This window comes from Anarhichas minor, unplaced genomic scaffold (genome assembly GCF_050575085.1).
Source record: "Anarhichas minor isolate MPS153535 unplaced genomic scaffold, ASM5057508v1 ptg000030l, whole genome shotgun sequence".
In the NCBI taxonomy this organism is placed as follows: domain Eukaryota; kingdom Metazoa; phylum Chordata; class Actinopteri; order Perciformes; family Anarhichadidae; genus Anarhichas; species Anarhichas minor.
In genome coordinates this window covers 6,947,125-6,969,316 of record NW_027466476.1, presented here as the reverse complement: position 1 = coordinate 6,969,316, position 22,192 = coordinate 6,947,125, and the positions used below count along the sequence as shown (strand labels likewise).

The window sequence follows — 22,192 nt, the reverse complement described above, 5'->3', positions numbered from 1 at the left end:
TGCTGATACATCAAGCTGTTGCCTCATGTTGTGAAAATCCCCTGAACAAATGAATAAACCTGAGAGATCACATGTGGGCTGGCTGCAACGTCGTATTCTGACAAAGAGCTCTGCCCCGCTACCCTCTTCTTTCTCCACAACCCTGCAGTGTCCCATACATCCACCCGTCTTTCCCCAGACTCCCTGCCCTGATAACTGGGATGCATACAGTAACAATTTATACATAGTGTTCCCTCTCTACAGAGTTGGCAGTGGGCTAGTAGAGATGGTCGTAGGCACTAAAAGGAAACCTTCCTCTTTGGAGGTAAACTTTGTGACCGTGTTCCTGTTCTGTAAGACCGAGACTCTCTATGAGAGGAGCTGAAACCAAAGCCTCTGGGGAACTCCTATTCTTATATTTCTATCTCTCATTGTCAGCCGTCACCATTTAATCAGCGAAGAGAAGAGTAATGGGACAGATAAAGTGCAAATGACCCCCCCCCCCCCCCACCCTCCCCAAACTTCAGTGTGTGCCACTGCCCGTCTTTGGCTGTGTTGTTACCCTTATACTGTGATGTCACGCCCTCCTTCTCCCTCGCCTCGTCCGTCTCTGTCTGTCTGCTGTGCTCAGGACCGGTCCAATGGGGCTCAGTTCTTTTTGAAAAAAGAGAAAAGTCTCTTGTCCCGGTCGGAGATGCGGTGAGCTCGTCTGGAGGACTGACCGCCGTGTGCCCTCGACGAGCCCGACAGGGAGGTAGGGGCTGAGCGCCACTCGTCCTGGTACTTGTCCATCAACTGCTGGTCAATCACTCTGTGCATATCATCCTAAAGCCACGGACAAAGAAGGTGAATGAGAGAAATACAGGAGAGCAATGTCATGCAGAGAGGGTCAATGGTGGAGTGGTACAGGAAGTTCTGGGGAGATCGAACTCATTGATCAAATTACCTGTTGGGCATTGATTACAGAGACACTACAACCACTTTTCATCCCTGTCAGATCATTTGTTGTTTGCTTAATATTACCTGGCCTTGATTCAACTTTTGTTTTTTATTTAGGAACATGTGCCAAAAAGCACAAAACTAAGAAATAGATATATGATGTCACTTCACACAGTGCCGGACTTCTAGCCCGACCATTATTGTTTTGCTCGAGGACACTTCGACTCGTAGACTGGACATCCAACCAATTCAATTACATGAACACAAACCAGTTGACGCACAGCCGGCTTGTAGCTCTCAGCGCCCCTGGAACTCTGTAATCCTCAACCTTTCAGTTTGTGACCCCTTGAAATGAAGCAATATCGCAAAGAGTTAAAAAGTAATTTTTCCTCTCGGATGACTTGATTTGAATAGCTTTTAGAGGCCTAAAGGAGGTAAAAAATAATTCAGTAATTCAAAAGAAAATGCAAACATTAGAGCTAAGTCTGAAATAAAAAAGACGTGTTAAAGAAATATATTTTTTTCTCTTCCCTATCCTGTTAATGATCTTGTGATTTACCGTTTGACTCTGTGGAGGAGGAACCACTCTTCTAAATTACTCCAAATACTTAGATTTATTTAATGGATGAAAAAAGTTGCCATGCTGGTTGTTAGTGAGATAAAGCCACCAGAGGGCTCTGACAAGCTGCTAAATTAAACTGGCAACTATTGTTTGGAGACTAAAAATATGTACTTTTTATATGAATACACACTTTTTATTAGTCCTTTTTACTTTGGGTGTCACCTAATAACTAAACAACACCCACGCTTTATGATCTATTGGGTATACTGGAGTGTTTTTGGTGTCTGTGTGATCATCTCTCAAAAGGTAAGATGACCAGTGGGACCAATCTCCAAAAGAATCTTTAGGGGATACAGGTGTGTGGAGAGAGGAGACAGAGGCAGGTGGAGAGAGCGGGTGGTGGGTTTGGATGGTTCTCTTTGGTGGTTTAATGGTTTCAGAGAGAGAGGAAGCTGGAATGGGCGTTTCTCCTGAGTCAGTTAACCGTGGCATGGAATGGCTCAGCATGGCGTATATAGTCGGGTTAGTGCAGGGTGAAACGGCGAGATTGGCGCAGCTCGAGCTCACCTCTAAGGCAGGAGGGGGAGGGGTACCACAGAGGAAGTAAGGGTGGTACGGAAGCTGAGAAAGGCCACTAGATCAGAAACCACAAGAGCCAAACAGTAAAGAGCCCTGAGGAGGCAAACTGTGGGCAGGGAGAAGAGAGAGGAAAGAGCTGCTAGTTACAGATGAGGGAGGGGAGGGAGGAAACACATACACACACACACACACACACACACTCCTGTATCCTCAGGCTATGTGATATGTTTCCTTATGGACACCCATTAAGGACGAGCAACTGACATGCACCCTCAGAAGTTAGTGGTTTAGTGTATGTGTTAAAAAAGACTGACTAATCTCAAAATTGATGCAGAAACTACATTTACAAAATAGCTTTATTTATGTAACAACCTTAAAATAGCTGTTCCAAAGTTCTACAAAAGGACTACTAGGCTTTTACGAATGTACCGCTCGTGACGTTTGACCCACCTGCCAAGCCTCCAGCTGCTGCGACAGGTTGAGCTTCTGCTGGATGGCGTCCAGGAGCTGGCTATTCAGAGACATGATGTCTATTTTACACTTGGCCAGCTCCATCTCCACCGCTTTCTTCCTGCAGGACACACAGACATGACATCCCACTAGCACGAAGGCCCTACAGAAACTAACACGGTGATGAATGTAGAACAACTCTTTAAAGCAATAGTTCAACATTTTGGTTAATACGCTTATTCAATTTCTTGCAGGGAGCAGGCCGTTAGTTTAGCTTAGCATGAAGACTGGAGGCAGAGCGACACAGTTAATGATCTGAATGTTGTGTATTGCTTAAGAGTGAGCTGTTATTGGTGTTTTGGGCAGAGCTTCCTGTCTTTATGCTAAGCTAAGGTAACCGGCTGCTGGCTGTAGCTTCATATTTCATGTGTAACAAAGAAGCATATTTCCCGATCTATAATCTGTATTTTTTTAAATAATTTAGCAGAAGTTTAGTTAATTAGCTAGCTATCTTGTTTTTTTACACCGTGTTTTCATGCTACACTGGTTAAAGAAATTCAACACACGTGAGAGAAGTTTGCTTCTGCCAGAAAAAAAACTTAAAAACTTTTAAGAGACATATCCCCAGATCTCAGCAAGACATGATTAAATATAATGTTACCAATAGCAACAATAGCCAAACTATAAATAGAAGACCCAAGTTGGGATAGAATGGATTATCCTTTACACTTTACATTAAATTGATGAGGAAAGTCATGTGACATGAACCTACTTGGTTATGGCGTCATCTCTGTCTCTGATGGCAGTCTGGAGCTGCTCACTGGGTTCTCGGACTTCAGCCATCGTCCTCATCCGCTCGTTGTCCTCCCGGAGAGAACACATCTCTACCGAGAGCAGCGCCATCTGCATTCACATGGGAGAATGATGCGGGCGTGTAAGACGCTGGCCTCATAAATTCAAGATAGCGTGAGTCCACGTTACACAAGGGCTGTCTCATGTGTGAGACTGATGTTTAATCGACCCACTTTAACAGGAGCATCCACTGACCCGTGTGGGTGGAGCTTATTTTGTGTAAATCATGTTAGATGGCACTTTAAGCCCACAGGAGAGAGAGAGAAAGCTGTCCTGACAGAAAGAGGACAAGGTTGAAGCAATTTCCCAAATTACAATCAACATGCGTCAAATTCCCACTGCCACACAAACGGGTGAGGACTACATCTGCACTATGTTGTCTAAATGTTATTCTCAGACATGAGCCCTGCTTAATGCAATTCTATTCAGACGTCTTCCTTCTGCTCGTGCTTTAACCTCTTAATGTATCACCTGATCACTTATGTGTTCGTAACACAGCATCTACATGTGTGCGCACATGTTCAGTACCTGATTGTGCAGCTGTAGCGCATCATCTCCGTTGCTGCGTGTTTTGTCCTGCTCAGTTTCGTACAGCTCTCTGACTTCCCTCAGCTCCTCTCCCAGCTTCCTCACCTGCTCCTCCAGAGCCTCCTCATCACTGCGCCGCGAGCCCTTTAAAACACACAACACACACTCACTTTATATGTGCTGTTACCGCCCACAGGTTATTAATGTCAATAGGCCCACTGAGGCTCCATCCTATCAGAGTATTATTAAGTCATCTGTGTTTGAAGCATCTTTGTCATCACCAACTTTCGTTTCATTGGGTATCTCTTTTGGTAATAATTTATTTTATGGGTCCCAGAGGTTCCTAATAACTTTTACAACAGGAATTGACGTGCATTTTCTTTCAAATTTTATGGGTTTCTTTTTTAGTGCAAGTCTTAGTCAAGAAGTGATTATTTTCCTCATGTCGTGCAGCCCTACTGGTTGCCAGTGAGTTCTTCATTACCGTGGACTCGTTGCCGTCCAGCAGATTCTGTGTGAGCCTCCGTAGCTCTAGCAGGCTGGTGTGGAAGCTCCCTGTAGGCACATCCTTGGCTGAGGACGTCTCCGAGGACTCGTCCATGGAAGAGTCGGTGGACAGCGCCGAATCTGTGACGTCGTTTCCCCGGAGATGAGAGCAGAGCGAGCGAACTTCACAGTAGGCCTCCCATAGCTGAAGACGCAGCTAAACGGACAAGCCGGGAGGGGGAAGAGTGTTTACAAAAGCACAGCAAAGTATTTGACAGTGACTTTCTACTGTAACTACCTGCTCTCTCTCCTGCTCCTGCTCCTCCTGCTCCATGCTCTGTTCTATCTCACACAGCAGGCTGGACGGGTGCGGGGTGAAACTATGGAGGCTGTGCTCCTCCGTCAACTCCTCCAGCCGAGTAGTCAGCTGCCTGTGGGACACCTGAACCTCCTGAAGCTCCAGCTGGCTCTGCCGTAACTGGACACAACAGAGAAATTAAAACTGTGACTTAACCGTGCAAAGTAAAAAGTAAGCCCCTGATGGGTCAGTTGACTACTTTAAGGACTAATTTAAGATCAGCATTGAAGAAGGTAATTGACTCACAATATCTAGAGAGGCGGAATGCCTCAAAGATTTGATCACTAACATATGTTTGTTCATGTGTCCATACCTGTAGGTCCTTCTGGTGAGACTGCCTCTCCAACACCAGCGTCCTCTCTCGGAGGTCGTCCACTGTGTTCTGCAGCAGCTCGTTCTCCTCCAGCATGGCGTGCGCCCGACGCTCCAGCTCCATCTTCCTCTCTGACAGCATCTTAATCTAACGTGTCAAACGGCACCAGTCAGTCACTGCGCCACGGGAAATAGGCATTGATTGGAAAACCAGAGGATTGTTTCGATTTCCTGGCCGATAGCAAACAGATGGGCAGCTATGGATCTGATTAAAGGCTCAATTTTGTTGTTTCCCTTACTCTGAGCCAAGCTGGGCTCTTACACAAGATTAAAAAGTACTCCCACTGGCCTAAAGAATGTTTGTTGCCTAGCACGGACGTAGGCGTCAGTTGCCACCCTCGTCTTCAGGAATGCCTTAGTGATATGTTAGCATCCCCACAAAGCTTGATATCAGCTTACTCCTCACCATCCATGTCTAACGGCCTCCAACAGAGTTCCTCATGAATTGTTTTCCCGTGTAGCTGCCTGAGTAGCTCTCCCCATTAAACAAACACCAGCTCTCGTTCATTTTTATCCCTCCTGCTTTTGACCTACATCTGGTAACCTACTTCACAGTGCAGGAGCTTACGTTTGGATCAGTTGTTTTCATTACCATATGAGCGTCCCCATTGCCAGGCTCTGGATATTTTTGGGCTGCTACGGTCTCTTGCTTCACACAAATAGGTCAAAAAGCCATTAGTCATCAGCACACGTCGTATAAAGGCAAAGCATTGGAAAAGTGGGAGCACCCAGACATTGCAGTATCTCAGCTAAATATAGAGCGGTAGCCTTTTCTCCCAATTATAGCGCAGGCTCTGCAGTCTGGGTGTTTTCTGTCTGGCTTTGAAGAGAAGCTACGGGGAAATCTGATTTGTTGTTATGCTCTAACACTACCGTTGTTCATGACTTATCTGGCTGATATCATACATGACACAGCTGACATCACAACACATCATGCTCCGATAACCAAGCATGTTGTTTATGTTCGATGTCATGAAACAGGGATTGCCAAAGGATGTGGAAAAGTCGAATAGGGATTTACTTTGGGTGACAACAGAGCTGAGTTTCTTTAATATTAAATTACTTTAAAAGTAAAATTCTAAGGTATTAGAGGTGCTAAATTCCAAATTTGGATTCTATTCTATCTATGATTGAGGGATTACCTCCACACAGCTCTCAACATGGCGACGGCTGAGCCGGCAGCTCGCAGCTAACGATGCTAACTGCGTGAGCAATGCAAGCAAGGGCAACAGAGTTAACAGCGTTGACCTGGATGGTGGGACCGAAGGACCGTTACTCTCCCGCGATCAGCCAGTGGGGGCACACACACTGGGACACACATGCACTAACATGCACGTGCGGCCGGACCGGCTACGTACACAAAGCACAGAGAAGCTCTGATTACAACACACACAGAGGGAGAGCGACTTCATTCTCTGCTCAGGTGGACATTACTCTCCTATATCTCTACACTGCAAATAGTTGTTTGCTGCTATATTAATGCTCTCATTATCAAATGTATCACCTTTAAAGTTATATGAGGTCAAAAGAGTCAAATATTTCATTCAGCATCTACCCTAACAAATAACAGTACTTTGGTTTATCATCAAATCATTTCATTGGGAGCGGTGTAATTTCCAATTCAAAAGAAAATAATGGTGCAATCCTAAACTGTTGTTTTACAAGACGTTACATGCAGCATGCAATCTGACCGACAGACAGCGTTCGGTAACCACTCACTTCTAGCCCTTGCTGCTCCAACCAAGAGGGAAGGAGGAATGGGTGAGGAGAGAGATAAAGAAAAAGATTACAGAAAGAGAGGAAAAGTAGTTTGAGAGTAATCCCACAACTGCCCCGACAGATTAAAACCCTGCGCAGTGGATGAAAGGTGAACACCATCTTCTGAAAAAAAGGGGATTGATTGAAAGCAGCGTTTCCCTTTAGTGGAATTTGATTCCACCTATTTTTTACCAGAAACTTCAACTTTGAAGCGAGGTTATGTAATTTTTGCTGAAAAGCAGCCCTTGCAAGTGGTAATTGCACATTAATGGGACACCGAATTTTTCTTCATTTCAGAGTCAACTGTTTTGAAGACGCCGTCATCCGGCGACCAGACTGAGAGAAGATACAATGGCACCAAAAACAGGAAACAACAAACATGGTGTGGTACGATGCATGTTTACATCTTGCTTTACCTTTAAGATGATTAACTGTAACATGTTTGAATATAATACAACAGCAACACAAGTAGAAAAGCGACATAAAGTCAGTTACACGTCAATATCTATCTAGAGTTTGCTAACGTTAGCTAACACTATTCACCATTAGCTACTGGTCCAAGACTGTAGAAGCAAAACTCCTGAGTGTATTGAATTGAACGGGGCGGCATTTTCTTGCCAATGAAATAATCTGTTAATTTGCATAAAGGAAAATGTGTTAATAATACTTCTCTCAAACATTAGTCTCGCTTTCTTTGGGATCTGCTGTCACCTTAAGCACTCAGGCTTCTTGCTAAGTACCAATAATTGCGAACATTGAAAAAGTGCAAATCAAAAGTACCCAACTGCTCAAGCTGAGTGCACTCTGACAAGTACAATTCAATCATTTGCACTCTATGAAGGAAAAATGGTGCTGATAGCTGCTCACCTCAGCCTGTAGAGTCTCTAGTCGAGTCATGTGCTGGCTTGTAGACATACTCTTCTCCCTGAAGTCGTCCCGTAATGAATGGACCTGAGTGGACAGCTGCCTCTCCACCTCTGCAGCCTGGATGGAGACAAACAGACAGAGGAAAATAGGGTCAATATTTGCCTTACATGTGTCTACTCCTAACACTTAAACATTTAGCACTGCAGTGGCAATAGGTTGTCGAAATTGACACAATTCAACTCGACCCCCAACAGTTCAGTTAAAGTAGCTATTTTAGCGTCTTCTTTTTTTCATTTCTAAACTTAAAGTCCTCCGAGCCAACCGACACTGACTCAAGTGACATCACGTGAGGACATTCATCAGACTTCACACAGACACTTGAGACACTAAAGGCTTCATACAGTACTTATGCAGTAGACCTATAAAATCACGTGATTTTACATTTAATTATTGTTCACGGTGACGTTGACATAACAGCACATTGTTATATTATAGTGTTATATTTACTGCTCAGTTAAATAAAAAGATTGCATAGCCGCTCTTTAGTCTGTGTTCCTGTCCTAAGAGACTGAGGTGATTTATTGGAGTCTGATGTGTAAGCACACACACACACACACACACACACACACACACACACACACACACACACACACACGTAAAGAGGCCTAAACCCACTGACGTTCATCATGTACTCAGTGACATTTGTAAATCAGTTATTTGTAAATCAGCCCTCCCAAATATGTAAATGGCGCATGTGATTGCTGTTCCTCTGAAAGGCCATTTTTACCCACGTCATCGTCCTTAAAAACCTTGAACACTCAGTATTTGTGCAATCCAGCCCAGCAGCAGACTCGGTGCATCAGTTGAGCTTATTGGACAGGTGGGATCAGGCCACACAGAGCCTGACTGAGCTTCATTAGCATAGCGCTGCACTCAGGAAGCTTCAGTTCTCGTGTCATCACTGCCATGGCAACAGCAACATCTTTAAAACCACTCACTTTTTACGGCTCACTGAAGAGACATATTGTAAATATGTCAAAAAACACTGTACAAAAGGGAGCAGTTGATTTGCACACTCACTGAATACAAATAATTTTTTATTACTGTAGCAAGCAGTGCTCAACTCTAAGCAAATCATCAGCAGTGCTGAGTACAAATGTAGATGACTAATGTTTGTCTGAAGTACAGCCTCTAGGTGGCACTACACACTGCTGCCTCTCCTCAAGAAGCTCGCTGAGCGATGTGAGGAGGCTCAACAGCTGGTCGTGGTGGTTGTAGTCGGTGTGTGTGTTCTGAGGCTCCCCTCTGAACGGTTACTAATAATGCAGCACTCCGTGTGATTTCAAGGAACGCCAAATATGTGTGCCAAAAGGTCAAAATGTTCTCCTCACATAAAACGTTTCAAACACAATGGTAGATGTTGTTGTTTTTTCATTACAATAAAGGAATTCATCACCCACCTCCCAGTGTTCATTCCAGAATAGAATGTTATGTATCCCAAAGGTACACGGCACTAAAACCGTATATTGACACAACATAATAACAAAATAACTTATTTTTTGATGGTGGTTGGATTATTTCCAACACTCTGTAAAAGTAAATCTCTTCCCTGTGTATCCATTCGACGTGGATTAAATGATAACTTCTGGGAAGCATTGTAATTATTATACTTTGAAGTTTAATACATCCCAAAAAATTAAAAAAGTGTCTGTTAAGTTGCCATTCACAAAACATAATGATAATGGTTAATATTGAGTGGATGGACGACTAATTGATTATGTAGTTTCGAAGGATCTTAAACAAACTCTATGTGTCTCAAATATGAATAAATATGAATGCCTTCTATTATATTTCTATGGTATAACATTTAGGATTGAAAGGTGACACATTGTCTGGGAAATTAAGGTTTCTTTACAATTCAACTATTTCATGAAACACAATGTGGACGGATCAGGGCAAAGATATGAATAGAGTTACTAACCATACAACACACTGAGGGATATGACTTTTGTCATGGTCCTGGGATTGGTTGTAGTCTGTTTCCTGTTTTATTTTGAAAGTTCACTCTCATCGTGTGTCATGTTTTGTTTTACTTCCTGCCTCTGTCTTTTCCCCGCCTGTTTTCTACCACACCTGTTTCATGAGTTGATTAGTCTCTTGTGTATCTAGTCTGTGTGTTTCCCCCGTTTGAATTGACAGGTTTTCTGCATTAGTTGCTTGTTTCTAGCTTTGCTCCTAGTGTTCAGTTTTCTTCAGTGTTCCTGGTTTGTGTTGGATTTACTTTTATCTGTCTGTTTTTGGACTCGAGCTGTAAGTCATCTTTTGCATGTGAACTCATTGAAATTCATGCCTGCTGCCTCCCCATCTTTTCATCTGCGTTTGGGTCTAAACTTGCTATTCACAGAACTGTGACAGTTACGACCTGCTACGGAAACACAGAAGGTTTCACAAGGAAGAGACGGATACTCACAAAAAAGACATTACTGTAAGGCTGATCCTCCAGGGAAAAAAGCAATGGCTTGACATTGTTCAGGAAATTATCTGATGAAAAAGTTGACCTAGTTATCTTTTGAGAGTTAAAAAGAAATTGGGTAAAGTGGATCATTTACATGACACTGCATGTCTGAGTATCAGAACTTACATCCACATATAAAAGGCTTTCCATCAACATAGAGATTCTATTGGTATATGTACACACTTTGTTTGTTTTCCTCTGAATTGTCAACTACCTGCGATAGAAATGCAACTTATGCGAATTATAGCGGTGCACAGTTTACTACTATTCATATGTGCCCTTAGCTGCTTGATTGCGCTGTGTGATATTTGATGGTAGTTGGTATTGCATGTTTCATGTTTCTGTAGGCGTATGATCAGTATCATTTGCATATATGCATTTGAGAATTTATTGTGTTTTTTCAACTTAAAACTTCACCCCAATGAACTTTCTTTCTATAAAAAAGAACTACTGTGGACTTAAACAGTGGAAAACCTTTATAAAAACAAAAGAAAAAAGAGATCTCAAATAGGAGTTGAGATGTCCAGTGCGTCGTCGGTTGTTCTCGAAGCCATTTCTTTCAAGTTAAGCAGACATTGAAGCGAAAGAGCTCAAATAACTCGACAGTGATTTACTGTCTGGTAGCCAGATGTGCGGTTCTATGTGACAGCTGCATGATCCTGTCTCTGTATGTGGGAAACGGGTCACAGCGGTTTCGTGACATCTGACCGACTGGCCCAAGATGCTGAGAGATTGCGGTCTGCGCTGTGGTTTCTCATCATGATCTCAGACTGCCTGATTTGCAGATAGTCTCTTAATCTGCTCATACGTTTCTCAGATCCCAGATCAGGCATTACAGGACGAACGGGGGAAAATCGGACTGCTGTGATAGAATCCAGGGCAGCAAAGTAGGGCTCAGTAGAGAGACGCGTTTCTTTAAGTCCCCTAAATACTAAATACTGTAAATTAACTTTCCAGAGGAGGGCTGGAACTTGGAAGGTAGACATCGGTCCTGTTGATTCAGTCTGTGGCTGTGGAACAATATCCAGCAGATATGACTGCAGGTGCATTTTTTTTGGATGAGGGGCACAACTTGGCATCAAACTATCTGTATCCTTGTGCCACTTGTGTAGAGCGCATTCCCATGGTAACGCCACACGGAGTTTCAATTTGCATGTCACTCTGGTTGTCACGGCAACCAGGGGTGAAGTGGGATCGGTTAGAGCTGCGACAAGTGGTCTCGATGCTTCTGGTATTTTCCTTTAGTCACGTTCACTGCCTTGTCTAGACCGAGGATGGGCAACAAACTGTTGCATAACAAATGCCGAGAGTGACGGTACGGGCCAATCGGAGAGCTGATCCTGAGAGCAACAGCTCCGGTGACTAGATGTGAATGAAGCTGATGGCTGGACAGATGCCCAGGGAGCGTGTCCAACGCTGGCTAGATGTTGTAAAACAATCCTGTGCGAAGCGTGATGTGGATATACTGTACTGACGAGGCCAGACACAACATAGGTTGCCAACTTTCTGCTTTTGTCATTCCAATAACACCTTGTCCCTTGAATTGTTGTCAATGACAAGTCAAGAAAATGTAATTACTCCTCCTCTATAGCCTCAAATAAACTATTTTGAGTCACTGGGGGGGCTGCTGTCATTAAGTAAGTAGAGGTTGAGGGAATTAGAATTGACTGTGTTCATAAAACATGCACACTTGTGAATCCCCAGCCTTTTCTGAGCATCTGTGCTAATGTAATTAGAGAAAGGTCCTCTTCCGGCTGGTTCACTCTGATCAGATTAGGCTTGAGGAGATTGACTGTTCTCACACTAAAGATCTATACAGACCAGCACACACCTCCTAGGCTCTACTCCAGGATCTATTTTCTCTGGGTGTATTGAAAATAATGTGCATTTTCATCACGCAGTATTGGAAGATTCACTCACACATGCACACACCCAAAGAGGAATAACCACAGGTGGTATATGTGTCATCCCACGATAAGAATTTTAGATCTTCTTTGTTCACCTGCTGTTATTAATTAAGTAAAGTATGGACTGGAGTTGTTTTGGTTCCTGACTGAATGCATATGGCGAGGCTATTAGCAGGGATTATAGCCTAATCCCCTCAGCGCTGTATTTTACCCTGTAACTGACATCACATGGAGTGCCCTGCCTCCTCAAGGTCATCCCACTGCAGCCAATTTAAGGTTCTGTTAAGAACAGATTCTTAAGTTGTTAGTGAGGCGGTGCACTGTTTTTATGAATCTCATTTTTGGCTGCAAGATTTGCTTCAGAAATCCCTGGCAGTTGTATATGGAGGACAAAAACTTAAATACTTTCATACATAAATGCTGAAATAAATGAATAGTTTACATGTTGGTAATCTGAAAAAAAGAAATGTCTTCAGTTTCTTTCTGTAAATCTATTTTTATATACAGTATTTCTGAATTTTGACACATTTGTTTGCTCATTGATAATTAAGTCCTCCACAGTCGTGATGAACACAATATTGTGCTCCCCCTGTTTGTTTGTTATCTTGAACCCTTTGGCTGAGGATACAGTTCTTCTGTTAGTTAGGAGCCTTGTCCTCAGTAGGTGTGTCTATTGTCCACTCATTACTCTCTGAAATGTGATTTGCAGCCGAGGTGCCAAAGGACTAAAATAACACGCTCATAATCCCTTTGGCCGTGCACAGGAACACGTTCTATCCCACAAGGCTAGTTCTTTACATACGGACCAGTCTAGATCATTAGAAGTCTGTTCCGGCAAAGAGTTAACTATTACGAGAAACACGGAGGGCAGATGAAATTAGCAGGCCTCCAGAGTTTCCTCAGGGTACTCTTATATTTCCTCCATTCACTCAGAGCTGTAAACAGTAAACATTACTTAGTCACAGCCCAGTGCTTAATAATGAGCAGTGACAGAGAGAAAGAGAAGAAAGGAAGAAGGATAAAAGGAGAGAGAAAGCGAGCACTGTAGTTGACCTCATTTATTCTATTACCCAGCAGGTCTCCGCTGTCTGCCCAACTCACTGAATCATGGATCTGGATCGATGCAGTCAATTAAATCTCATCCATTTCACTGAGTCACAAAGACCCCCCCAGAACACAATATACCTCTTTCAGGGAATATCTCTTTATATTCCCACATCCAGGTTTCAATTAAATTAATGGCAGTTTAATTATGCTGATTGCCCGCTCTTGCTTAGATCTACAGCGACTGACCAGTCGAGAGCAGTCCTTGATTGCGATGTGATGATGGCGTTGGGGCAATGCCGGGCACGATGCTGATTTAATCTGCTCCAGATGAGAAGGAAAGCTGCACAGCAGTGAGCTGGGGGTTAAAATCAACCGCGCAGAGCCTTCTGAACAGCGGGTGCCTGGGAGCAGATCTCCAGGAAGGAGAGCGTCACCATAGACGCAACCGCTGACGTGGTTATCAAGGCACCTGTACAGACTTGTCAGCCTTTGTACGCACAGCTCTGGGGCATCCTGAAATGTAGCCTTGGTACGCACTGCCAGCCTACGTGGCAGCTGAAGACACTCATGCCTCTGTTTGTGTCACTTACATTTTTATAATGGCCATACAGGTGTTTACACCGTACAGACACATTAGCTGTGTTACAAACCGTATCATATACTTAAAAAACAACAACACTTTTAGTACCTGCCCCTACAAAGTACTGTAGCATGCACTATGCATTCAATTGGGACATGCTACTTCCTCATAACATTGCACCTTGAACGTTGACCCTCTTTCTCATATATCTGCGGCACTGAGGCATCGAGGGTCAGAATAGCCAGAAAGGCTTTACTGGCTTACATACGGCAAAGTGCGAAGGGATGTAGTAGAACATCGTGGTACTTTAGGGATACTTCATTTAACATACTATGTATTGGGGCATACTAAATATTTTTCCTGGCATACTTAATAGTATTGTAGTACGGGTATTGGGACGCACAGCATGTCTCATTAGAGTTATACATTGAAGGCTTCACAAAGAAACAGTTGCATTGCAGAGCTGTCGTATTGTTACACCTAAGCGACCACTCTGTATGGTTAAGGCATCTCTGTTTTGGCAGGGATTAATCAGATGTTGCTACAAAAGCTAGCGCTCTCCGCTCCATCAATCTGCATCTGCCGCCAATCTCAGTTTCCCCGGACGTGTGAACAGTGCATCGCATCTACAACAATATACCCTCAAGTCCTCATGCCAACCTGGAGCACTGTGGTATGTATGATTGTATCTATCTATCTGTCTGTCAATCAATCTAAACATCATACATTTTATAAGACATTTTCTACTCCGCCTGTCATAATAACTGCGCTTAAATGACCTGCCAATATGCAGAGTGGTATTGCATAAGTGTGCAGTCCAATCACTCTAAATTATTCAACATAAGCTCCACTTTTGGTATTGATGAGTTAGCACAATTCAGGTGAAGTTAGGGAGAGACGGGCTGAATGGAGGTAGATAACCCCCGAGGGATGATGAAATCTCACTTGGCTGAGCATCTTGTGTCAGGTCAGCCAGGCAGCATGGAAGTGGACTGAGTGGCCCCGAGGCCTAAAGCCAGGGAGACCACATACTGTACACACACACACACACACACACACACACACTGGGGGGGAAGGTTGTTTAAAGCAGCATTAAGACCAGTGACTCAGAGCCCAAACTAATTAAATCTTAATTGCAGATTTGCCCAGCCCGCCTGAAGCAGTACATCTGAAGCACATGCATACGCACAGACACATGAACACTGCTTCTCACCCTACTGAGTTGCTCCAGCAATCTGTGGTTCTGTTCGGAGAGCTCGCCGATTGCCTTGGTCTTGTCTCTGTCGGTCTCCCTCAGCTGGAACTGATGGAGCTCCAGCTCACCCTGCACCTGCTGGACGTCCGTCTCCAGCTCGGCCACGCGGCCTTCCCACTCCCCCTCTCGACTTTCCAGACGCCGACGCAACTCATGCTTCTCCTGCTCCAAGTGCTGCATGTGGACGGAGGGGAGAGAGGTACATGTGGTTAAATGTTCATTTGCTTGGATTTGATCTACAGTATTTGCCCCAATTTTACACAACATATGAAATCATTGAGTGAGTGACAAAGTCAGAGAGTTCACGCAGATGCTGGTGTTGCAAAACACTAAGAGGTTTCACTCAAAAATATTTCATGGTACTGAAAGTAAAAAAAGTTTAAGATAACTCCATTGCTAAATGTTATTGTACAACAATGAAGGCGCAATCATGTTTTTTTTTTTCAAGGGCTAAAATTGCCATTCTTATCTTTTTTCCTTCTATACAAAAGTCAGATTCCTTTCACTGTGGTACTGATGATGTCACTGTGCCATGACCAAAATAGCATTAACATTAAAACATAATGTTAAGAAAGAAGAAAGTTGGACTATTGCGGCATCCACCAAAACTTGAAGTTTTCTTACAAAACAAGACATAAAAAAGTGCAAAAGAGCCACAATAACAGCAGCTATGATTGCACAAAATATAAAGCACTATATTACATCCCCTCCACCAGATTAAACCAATCTGGTGGAGGGGATGTAATATAGTTTAGTTGTTTCACTAGCTCCTGGAGTGACTGCTCAGATAATAGGATGGTTCTATCTTTTCTGTAGATGGCAATGACTGGTGGACAGATGCACCACCAGCGGCTGCCAGGGCTGGGATGGGGGGGGGGGGGGGGGGGGGGTTGTCGTTATGGTTAAGTCCAAGGCTGAAGCAGCTGGCATCTGTGTGGCCACTATTTTCATGACGGTGTATGTGTCCGAACAAAAAGAGGGATCCGAGAGAATCAAAACAACCTCACAAAACAACACCACGGGCTGTTAGAATAGGATACCAGGTGCTGTAACAACATCAATGAACAGAAGAGTTTGATACTAAGAGGCAGCTTATTTCTCTGAGCTGCAACGGTGAGGATGAATATGGATCAAAGGACTGAACAGATGTACAGTAGATACAGTTGGTCCTGGACAGCCACAGGATTAGTCTTTGGGGGTTTCTCAGGCCACGTGTTGGCTTGTGTGAAGGATTTTTGAAAACAACAAGAACAAAAGCACAACTGCACATCATTCATAAACAACATCATATGTGAATAATTCACAGACTGCAACACCGTTTTTTTTTTAGTTTTTTTTTTTAGCATGGCTGTTGGTCTCTGACAGAGACAGAGTATAGTCTTTAGATCAGAATGAACAGCAGGCTTCAATTCATCATTTGTAACTAGTTCCCTATGAAAAGGGAATCATGCTACTGAATGTGGGACTCTACAGGTAGCATTTGTTATGATCCTATTGAGTTTGTTTACATAAAGGCTCATTGACTTAAGGATTATTTTTAAGTACAACCCAGAAAGAGGCTTTGGGCAGCATTCAAACTTATATTTTCTATCCTTAGTTTACCTCTAATTTCTCGTTGAGGTCTTTGTGCATTTTCTCATATTGCTTGGTCAAGTCTTGGTTTCTCTCCAGCAACGCTTTGCCGAGTTTAGCAGCTAAAACCAAGTCTTTTTCCTTTTGACGAAAGAGCGACAGCAAGTCTGCGTTATGCCCCACCGCGGGCGTCTCTTGTTCGGGCAGCTCTTCCTCGTCGTCCCGCTCCCCGGTAAGCATGGCCAGTTCCTCCTCCAAGGCCATGCCGAGGCCTCCGGAGCCGGCGTGCCGCAGCGGCTGACCCTGAAAGCCGCCGGGCTCCTGAGCGGCAGCGCTGGACCGGGGCTCCATGCAGTCGCTGTCCAGCTCCAGTGGTGCTGAAACCACGGCAGACGTCTGCAGATCTAAGCAGAAAGTGGACATCGCCGCCCGGCGGAGGAGAAGCCAACAGATTACAGCCGACTGATATCACTCCGGATGAACCCACCCTGCTCTGACAGGGTTGGGCTGACCGGACCGTCGTGTAATCGACATTTCATCCATCATTCACGCAATTTCGAGCAGGATCCAGTTAGATTATAAACTGCCGTCTTCCCCGTTTCCTCACGTCCCTCTCTCCTAGTTAAGCTAAAAGCCGCGACTCTGGCTCTGATTGAATCCCAGCAAACACCGCCTCCTCTGCGAAGCTCACTGACTGGCTGTTTGTTATTGGTCAAAAAATGTTTTTATCCCGGTATAAACCGCCTCGATGAGCTGTGCGCATCGGTCGGTCGATCAGGGTCCATCCCGCCTCGGGGTGCTGGGTCCCCCATAATGATCGGCCTGTTACACCCGAGGCATTTGCCAGCCAAACAGATGAGCGCGTTCCCGACGCCTCCCCTACCGCTTTCCCGTCTTGAATGCACGCCCCCGACACGGTAGTGACGCCAGCCTGCAACCTGTTACAAACGGCCCACCCATTGGCTGAAAATGATAGCGCCATATTTTGGTGCTTCTCGCACACATCTGTGATATCCAGTAAATGAGCACGTGAAGGGATAATATGAGAGCAGACTGTTGCCTAAAGTGATGATGCTCCAGCTGTCGTCAGAAGCAAGAACAATCTGTGATGTTTGAACCCCCTGGATTTACATTTGTTTAATAAAATATATTGTATTTAAATACATTACTAACGTTATATTAAATAATAACCTGTTAGAGAAAAAAAATCATTAAAACATGATTTGACACTTTTGTTTTTACTCCATACGTTAACCGTCTAACCGTAATTTTCAGGGAAGTGTTTAACGTAAAGGTGTTCTCCATATCTGCGAAATGATTCATAAACATTACAGCTATTAAGGTAATTCAATTCAATGTTCAGTAAATAATAGTTAAATAGCAGCGTTGCTCTTTGAGGGCAGGAAACATCATGTATGCAACGCAGGTGGTAGAGTAAGGCTTAGTTAATACAATATGAAGCACTGTTATTGATTCAACAGTTTTAGATTAACCTAACCCCATTGAATGTAAATTAATTAGATCCATCTGCAGCTGCAACATTAAAATGCTGTTTACAGGGTGGTGCTTCGGAGATGATAAAACAGCAGTGCTATATATAATACACTCTAAAAGGGGGCATTCTGAAAAATGAGAAGACTTAATTTACTTTGACACTAAACCACAATTTGCTGATAATACTTATGTACTCTATAAAATATGAATGGAGGGTATTTACTATTACTGGGGTATTTTTTTGCATTGTGGTGTTATTACTTTTACTCACCCCTTTTACTCATCCCATTGTCCTTTAATGACAGAATCAAAGTTTGCTATTGATTGCTATATAATTGCTAAACAAGTGTAATGGGAATCGCTTTGCATCCATGACAGCTGTACGCATATGACGGAATGTGTCACTGTCCTCAATAGTTAGTTATGCCTCATCTTTGTAGACCATCAGGTTCAAATTCTACTGCTCCAGGCTAATTTGAAAAAGCCCTGTGACTAGTATTTTCTTCAAGTTGTTTATTTCCCTCGATGGAGGCGGTATCTAGTCGCTAAGAAGCTAAGATATTAAATTAAGACCTCTGATCAAAATTGCCCATCAGCAAGCTGGACCTCACTCATGGAATGTTACAGGATCAAGCGAATACAATATAAGTTATACAAATCAAATGTATTGGGTGTTAAAATGTTGCCAATTGAGTGTTTGGGTATCATAATTTTCCATCGAGGGAGGATAAATATCCCAAATTGAGAAATGCTTGTTAACTACTGTAAGAGGCTAATTAAGGGTCAAGGCACAAATTCAGGGTTATGATTTATAGATTAGTTTTAAGTTAGTTTGAGTAGAGGTTAAAGGTCAAGGAATAAGCATGCTCAGTAAAGGCACTCACAGATACAGCAATCTGTGTGTCTGAGTGGATGGTGAGGGGGTAGAGATGAGGTCATGAGGTTGGGGGTGGGGCATTGGTGAGCAATGATTACAAACAAAGCCTCTTGAGCTGATAAAGTGAAGGCACAAAAGAAGTGGGTCACAGCCTGCTGGTCCACCGTCGCCTAGCTTCAGGGGGCCGAGGGGGCCGAGGGGGGCGTACACTAGATAATGGGTGATTTCCTTTGAGCACATCAAAACCTCACTGCTTTGATAAACCGCTAAGCTGAATTAATTTAGCAGCCCACATTATCCTTATTAGTGTAATAGTGCTGGTGTTGAGTTGATTGCAAAAACAACAACAACAACAACAACAGCAACTTTTGTCTACATACTGTATTACAGCCTGGTCAGTCAGTGCAGTGAGTTGCTTTTACAGTTATAACATTTCTATTCAATTGCCGTTACAACACAGCAGTAATAAACAAGATTGAACCACAATCAAATATTCAAAACACATGTCATTTGAGAGCCAACAAATAAATAATGTTTAATGTAAAAACATTGCGACATAATTAGGACAGCAATATGTACCGTTGCTGGAGGTTTTATTAAGTAGATGAAGAAAAGAAGATTGCAAGAAGCGTATTGCCATGAGTGTTAATGAATAGAAGTCAGTCTACCACATTGCCTTGCCTCTTTGGATGGAGATAAACATAAACTCTCCTTCATTGCTCTTTATTTTAGACTGTGGCTCCCTCTGTGGAAACAAAATGATATTACATTCACATTCCCCAAGGTGATGGGTAAACAATCGGTAGCCTACTTACACTGCCCAGCTTTAGAGAACTGCACAGATCATATCTGAAAAGTATTTTGTGGTTGCTGTCTTATAATGATCAATGCTTCTCAATGATTATATAAATATGGTAAGGATTTGTAAATAAAAATGTTGTCTTTTCTTCAGTTGTAACTGAAGCCCCAGTATTTAAAACCAACCACAAAGACATGTTTTCCCTCAGAGAGCATAAATAGCCTGTCCGTGATGGATTGTCAACAACATCATAAGCTTTGTCTGTAAATCTGCGAGTGACTATCCATCCCCTTTCCACATTGCCTCGTGGTAGCCGTGTGATTTGCCAAATGAGTAGGCAACAATAAATTCCCTCAGTGTGTATAGCTCTTTTAATGGTGGCAGTTTACATGAGTATCTAGAGCAGCGTCTTCCTCGTACTTATTGTTCTGTGCTTATGTAACACCAACCCTTAGTCATACTGGCCTGGCCTGAGGTTTGACTGTGCGTTACATAACAAAACCAGGTTCTTCTAACCTCTAGATTGCAGCATTTGTCTCTGATAGCCCTAACCTCATACCCACATGACGTGAAAAATGGAGCTATGTCACTGTTTTGCCAGTGGATGGCAGTGTTTTTGTACTGTTGCTTCTTCTAGATAACTTAGAAAGATTGTTTCACCTGCAGAACTACTGCTCTGTCTGATCATTTAAGTTCCCCCTCTGATGATAGTTTCAGCCATTGCTATATTGTGTGATGTATACTTCTTTTTTTCAGTATGTACCATTATTTAGCAGGAACACAAAAACAGTGTTGTCTTTGCACACTGTGGACAGATTTGAATTGTCAACAGAATTTGAAGTGAGTGGGTAATAATGATTAACAGTTCATTGCGTAACAGTGAAATACACGTGAAAACATCCATCTTTCCGTCTTCACTTTCAGTATTACGCTGGGATTTGCTTTATACACATACAATATCTTGTTGCTAGGCAACATCAGTGTGATGCCTCAACCCAATACTCCGAATCACTGTGATCGCAGAGAAAAAACAAGTCCTCTTCATACTGATGTCAGTAAATCATAATAATAAATCATAATAATAACTAAGATACTACATTATATAAAGTGTTTTTAATAGTTTAACATTATCTCTTGTACTTGTGACTTATCATTGTTGAGTATCCTTAATGTGGCATATAGATACAAAAAGATGTGAAGGTTTGTCAGGCTGAAAGAAGTCACATACCAGCAACACACTGCATTATGTAATGGCATACGCTAAAAGCAGGCACTATTTATAAGTCATTACACATTTTTTTCTCGAGGATATTTAAGGATCGATAAGAAAACTTCTCTCTGAACACGGGCCTTCTTTCCTGGACAGATGTTATGTTGCATAGGTGTCACTTTGTCCTAATCCTGGGCCTATGTGGGGACATCTTTAAGTTGGGGCTCTTCCTGGATGTGTGCTTGTCCAGACACAGTTTTCTCTTCAGATCACAGGAACAGATCTGTTTGTCTGAATCTAACTGAGCTAACAAGATATGGCATGAATGCATTGGATTCAGGGAGCAAATAGACAAATTCAATCAAAATAGGGAGGCTGTGTAGACATGGAGGTGTGATCAGATTTCAGGCCAGCACAGGTACATTTCTTTTTCATACAACTCAGCCAAGGTCTTCACTCGCTGTTGTCAGTACGGTCATAAAAGTCTAATTAACAACCAGTAAGCAGTATAAGTGAGTAGTGCCCTTGTTCTCCGTCTGCCATCGATTACTGTAACTCTCATTGATTGTACAGTGCTGTGCTTTCACCTTCTGAGCATTTTGTCCCTTCTGCTGCGCTGATGTAGTCCTGCTTGCCAGGTTAGGTTCTGCCATCTGTTACTGTGTGTGTAATCTGTCTCTGTGAGTATGTGTGCAGTTTACAAGTCAGTATCACTGTGACGTGTCACTTGGCTCACATGAGCATGAAAATGAGAAAATTGAGGTGAGCCTGAAGGAGTGTGTCAGACACTAGGGACCTTGTTAGGTTGTGACACGACATGGACTGTATTACTGTTTACCCTGGTACGATAATACTTCAATATGCTTTGTGACATTGTTATCTGCGTACATTATGTTCGAGTACTCTCTGTTACAGTGGTGTTCATTCTAGTGTCCAGTGCATGTCGTTTGTAAGCAAAGCACTGTTTAGTTATTTTATTGTAATCAATTACAGAAGGGCGTTAGAAAGCTCCTGTTAAGTCTTGCTGAGCTTAATCTAAAAGCAAAAAGAACACGTTTGTAACCATAAATCAAAATTGAAGGGAAAATATAAGTGAAAAGTTTGACTGAATCAAATGTTCATAACTCTAGCCTTTATTTGAGAAAATGTTTATTATAATCGGCTGCACAATTTCAAAATTGTGCTCCTTTTGCTAAAAGATTGCAG

General features: G+C 43.0%; 2 protein-coding genes across 2 annotated transcripts in view; one reads left to right on the top strand and one right to left on the bottom strand.

Moving 5' to 3' along the window:
* Nucleotides 1–627: 627 nt before the first annotated feature.
* bicdl1 (BICD family like cargo adaptor 1) lies at nt 628–17,044 on the bottom strand. Its single transcript, XM_076104365.1, has 11 exons — nt 16,637–17,044; nt 14,993–15,208; nt 7,731–7,847; nt 6,825–6,836; nt 5,047–5,193; nt 4,674–4,853; nt 4,374–4,592; nt 3,890–4,033; nt 3,282–3,412; nt 2,510–2,630; nt 628–804 (listed from the first exon to the last, which is right to left on the bottom strand). The coding sequence occupies exons 1-11, from the start codon at nt 17,027–17,029 to the stop codon at nt 628–630; spliced, it is 1,857 nt and encodes a 618-aa protein (XP_075960480.1). The 5' UTR covers nt 17,030–17,044.
* Nucleotides 17,045–21,371: 4,327 nt separating this feature from the next.
* The window catches only part of citb (citron rho-interacting serine/threonine kinase b), a 37,239-nt gene continuing 36,418 nt past the window's right edge, over nt 21,372–22,192 (top strand). Inside the window, exon 1 of the mRNA XM_076104998.1 lies at nt 21,372–21,377. Within this exon, the coding sequence (XP_075961113.1) occupies nt 21,372–21,377 (6 nt within the window). The remainder of the gene's footprint in view (nt 21,378–22,192) is intronic.

Coding starts and splice junctions, on each gene's coding strand:
- bicdl1 (XM_076104365.1), bottom strand. CDS start 17,029: ATGTCCACTTTCTGCTTAGATCTGCAGACGTCTGCCGTGGTTTCAGCA. Junction 7,848..14,992: donor TGCTGGAGCAACTCAGTAGG/GTGAGAAGCAGT, acceptor GTCTCCATCCAG/GCTGCAGAGGTGGAGAGGCA. Junction 805..2,509: donor AGCAGCTGGAGGCTTGGCAG/GTGGGTCAAACG, acceptor CCGTGGCTTTAG/GATGATATGCACAGAGTGAT.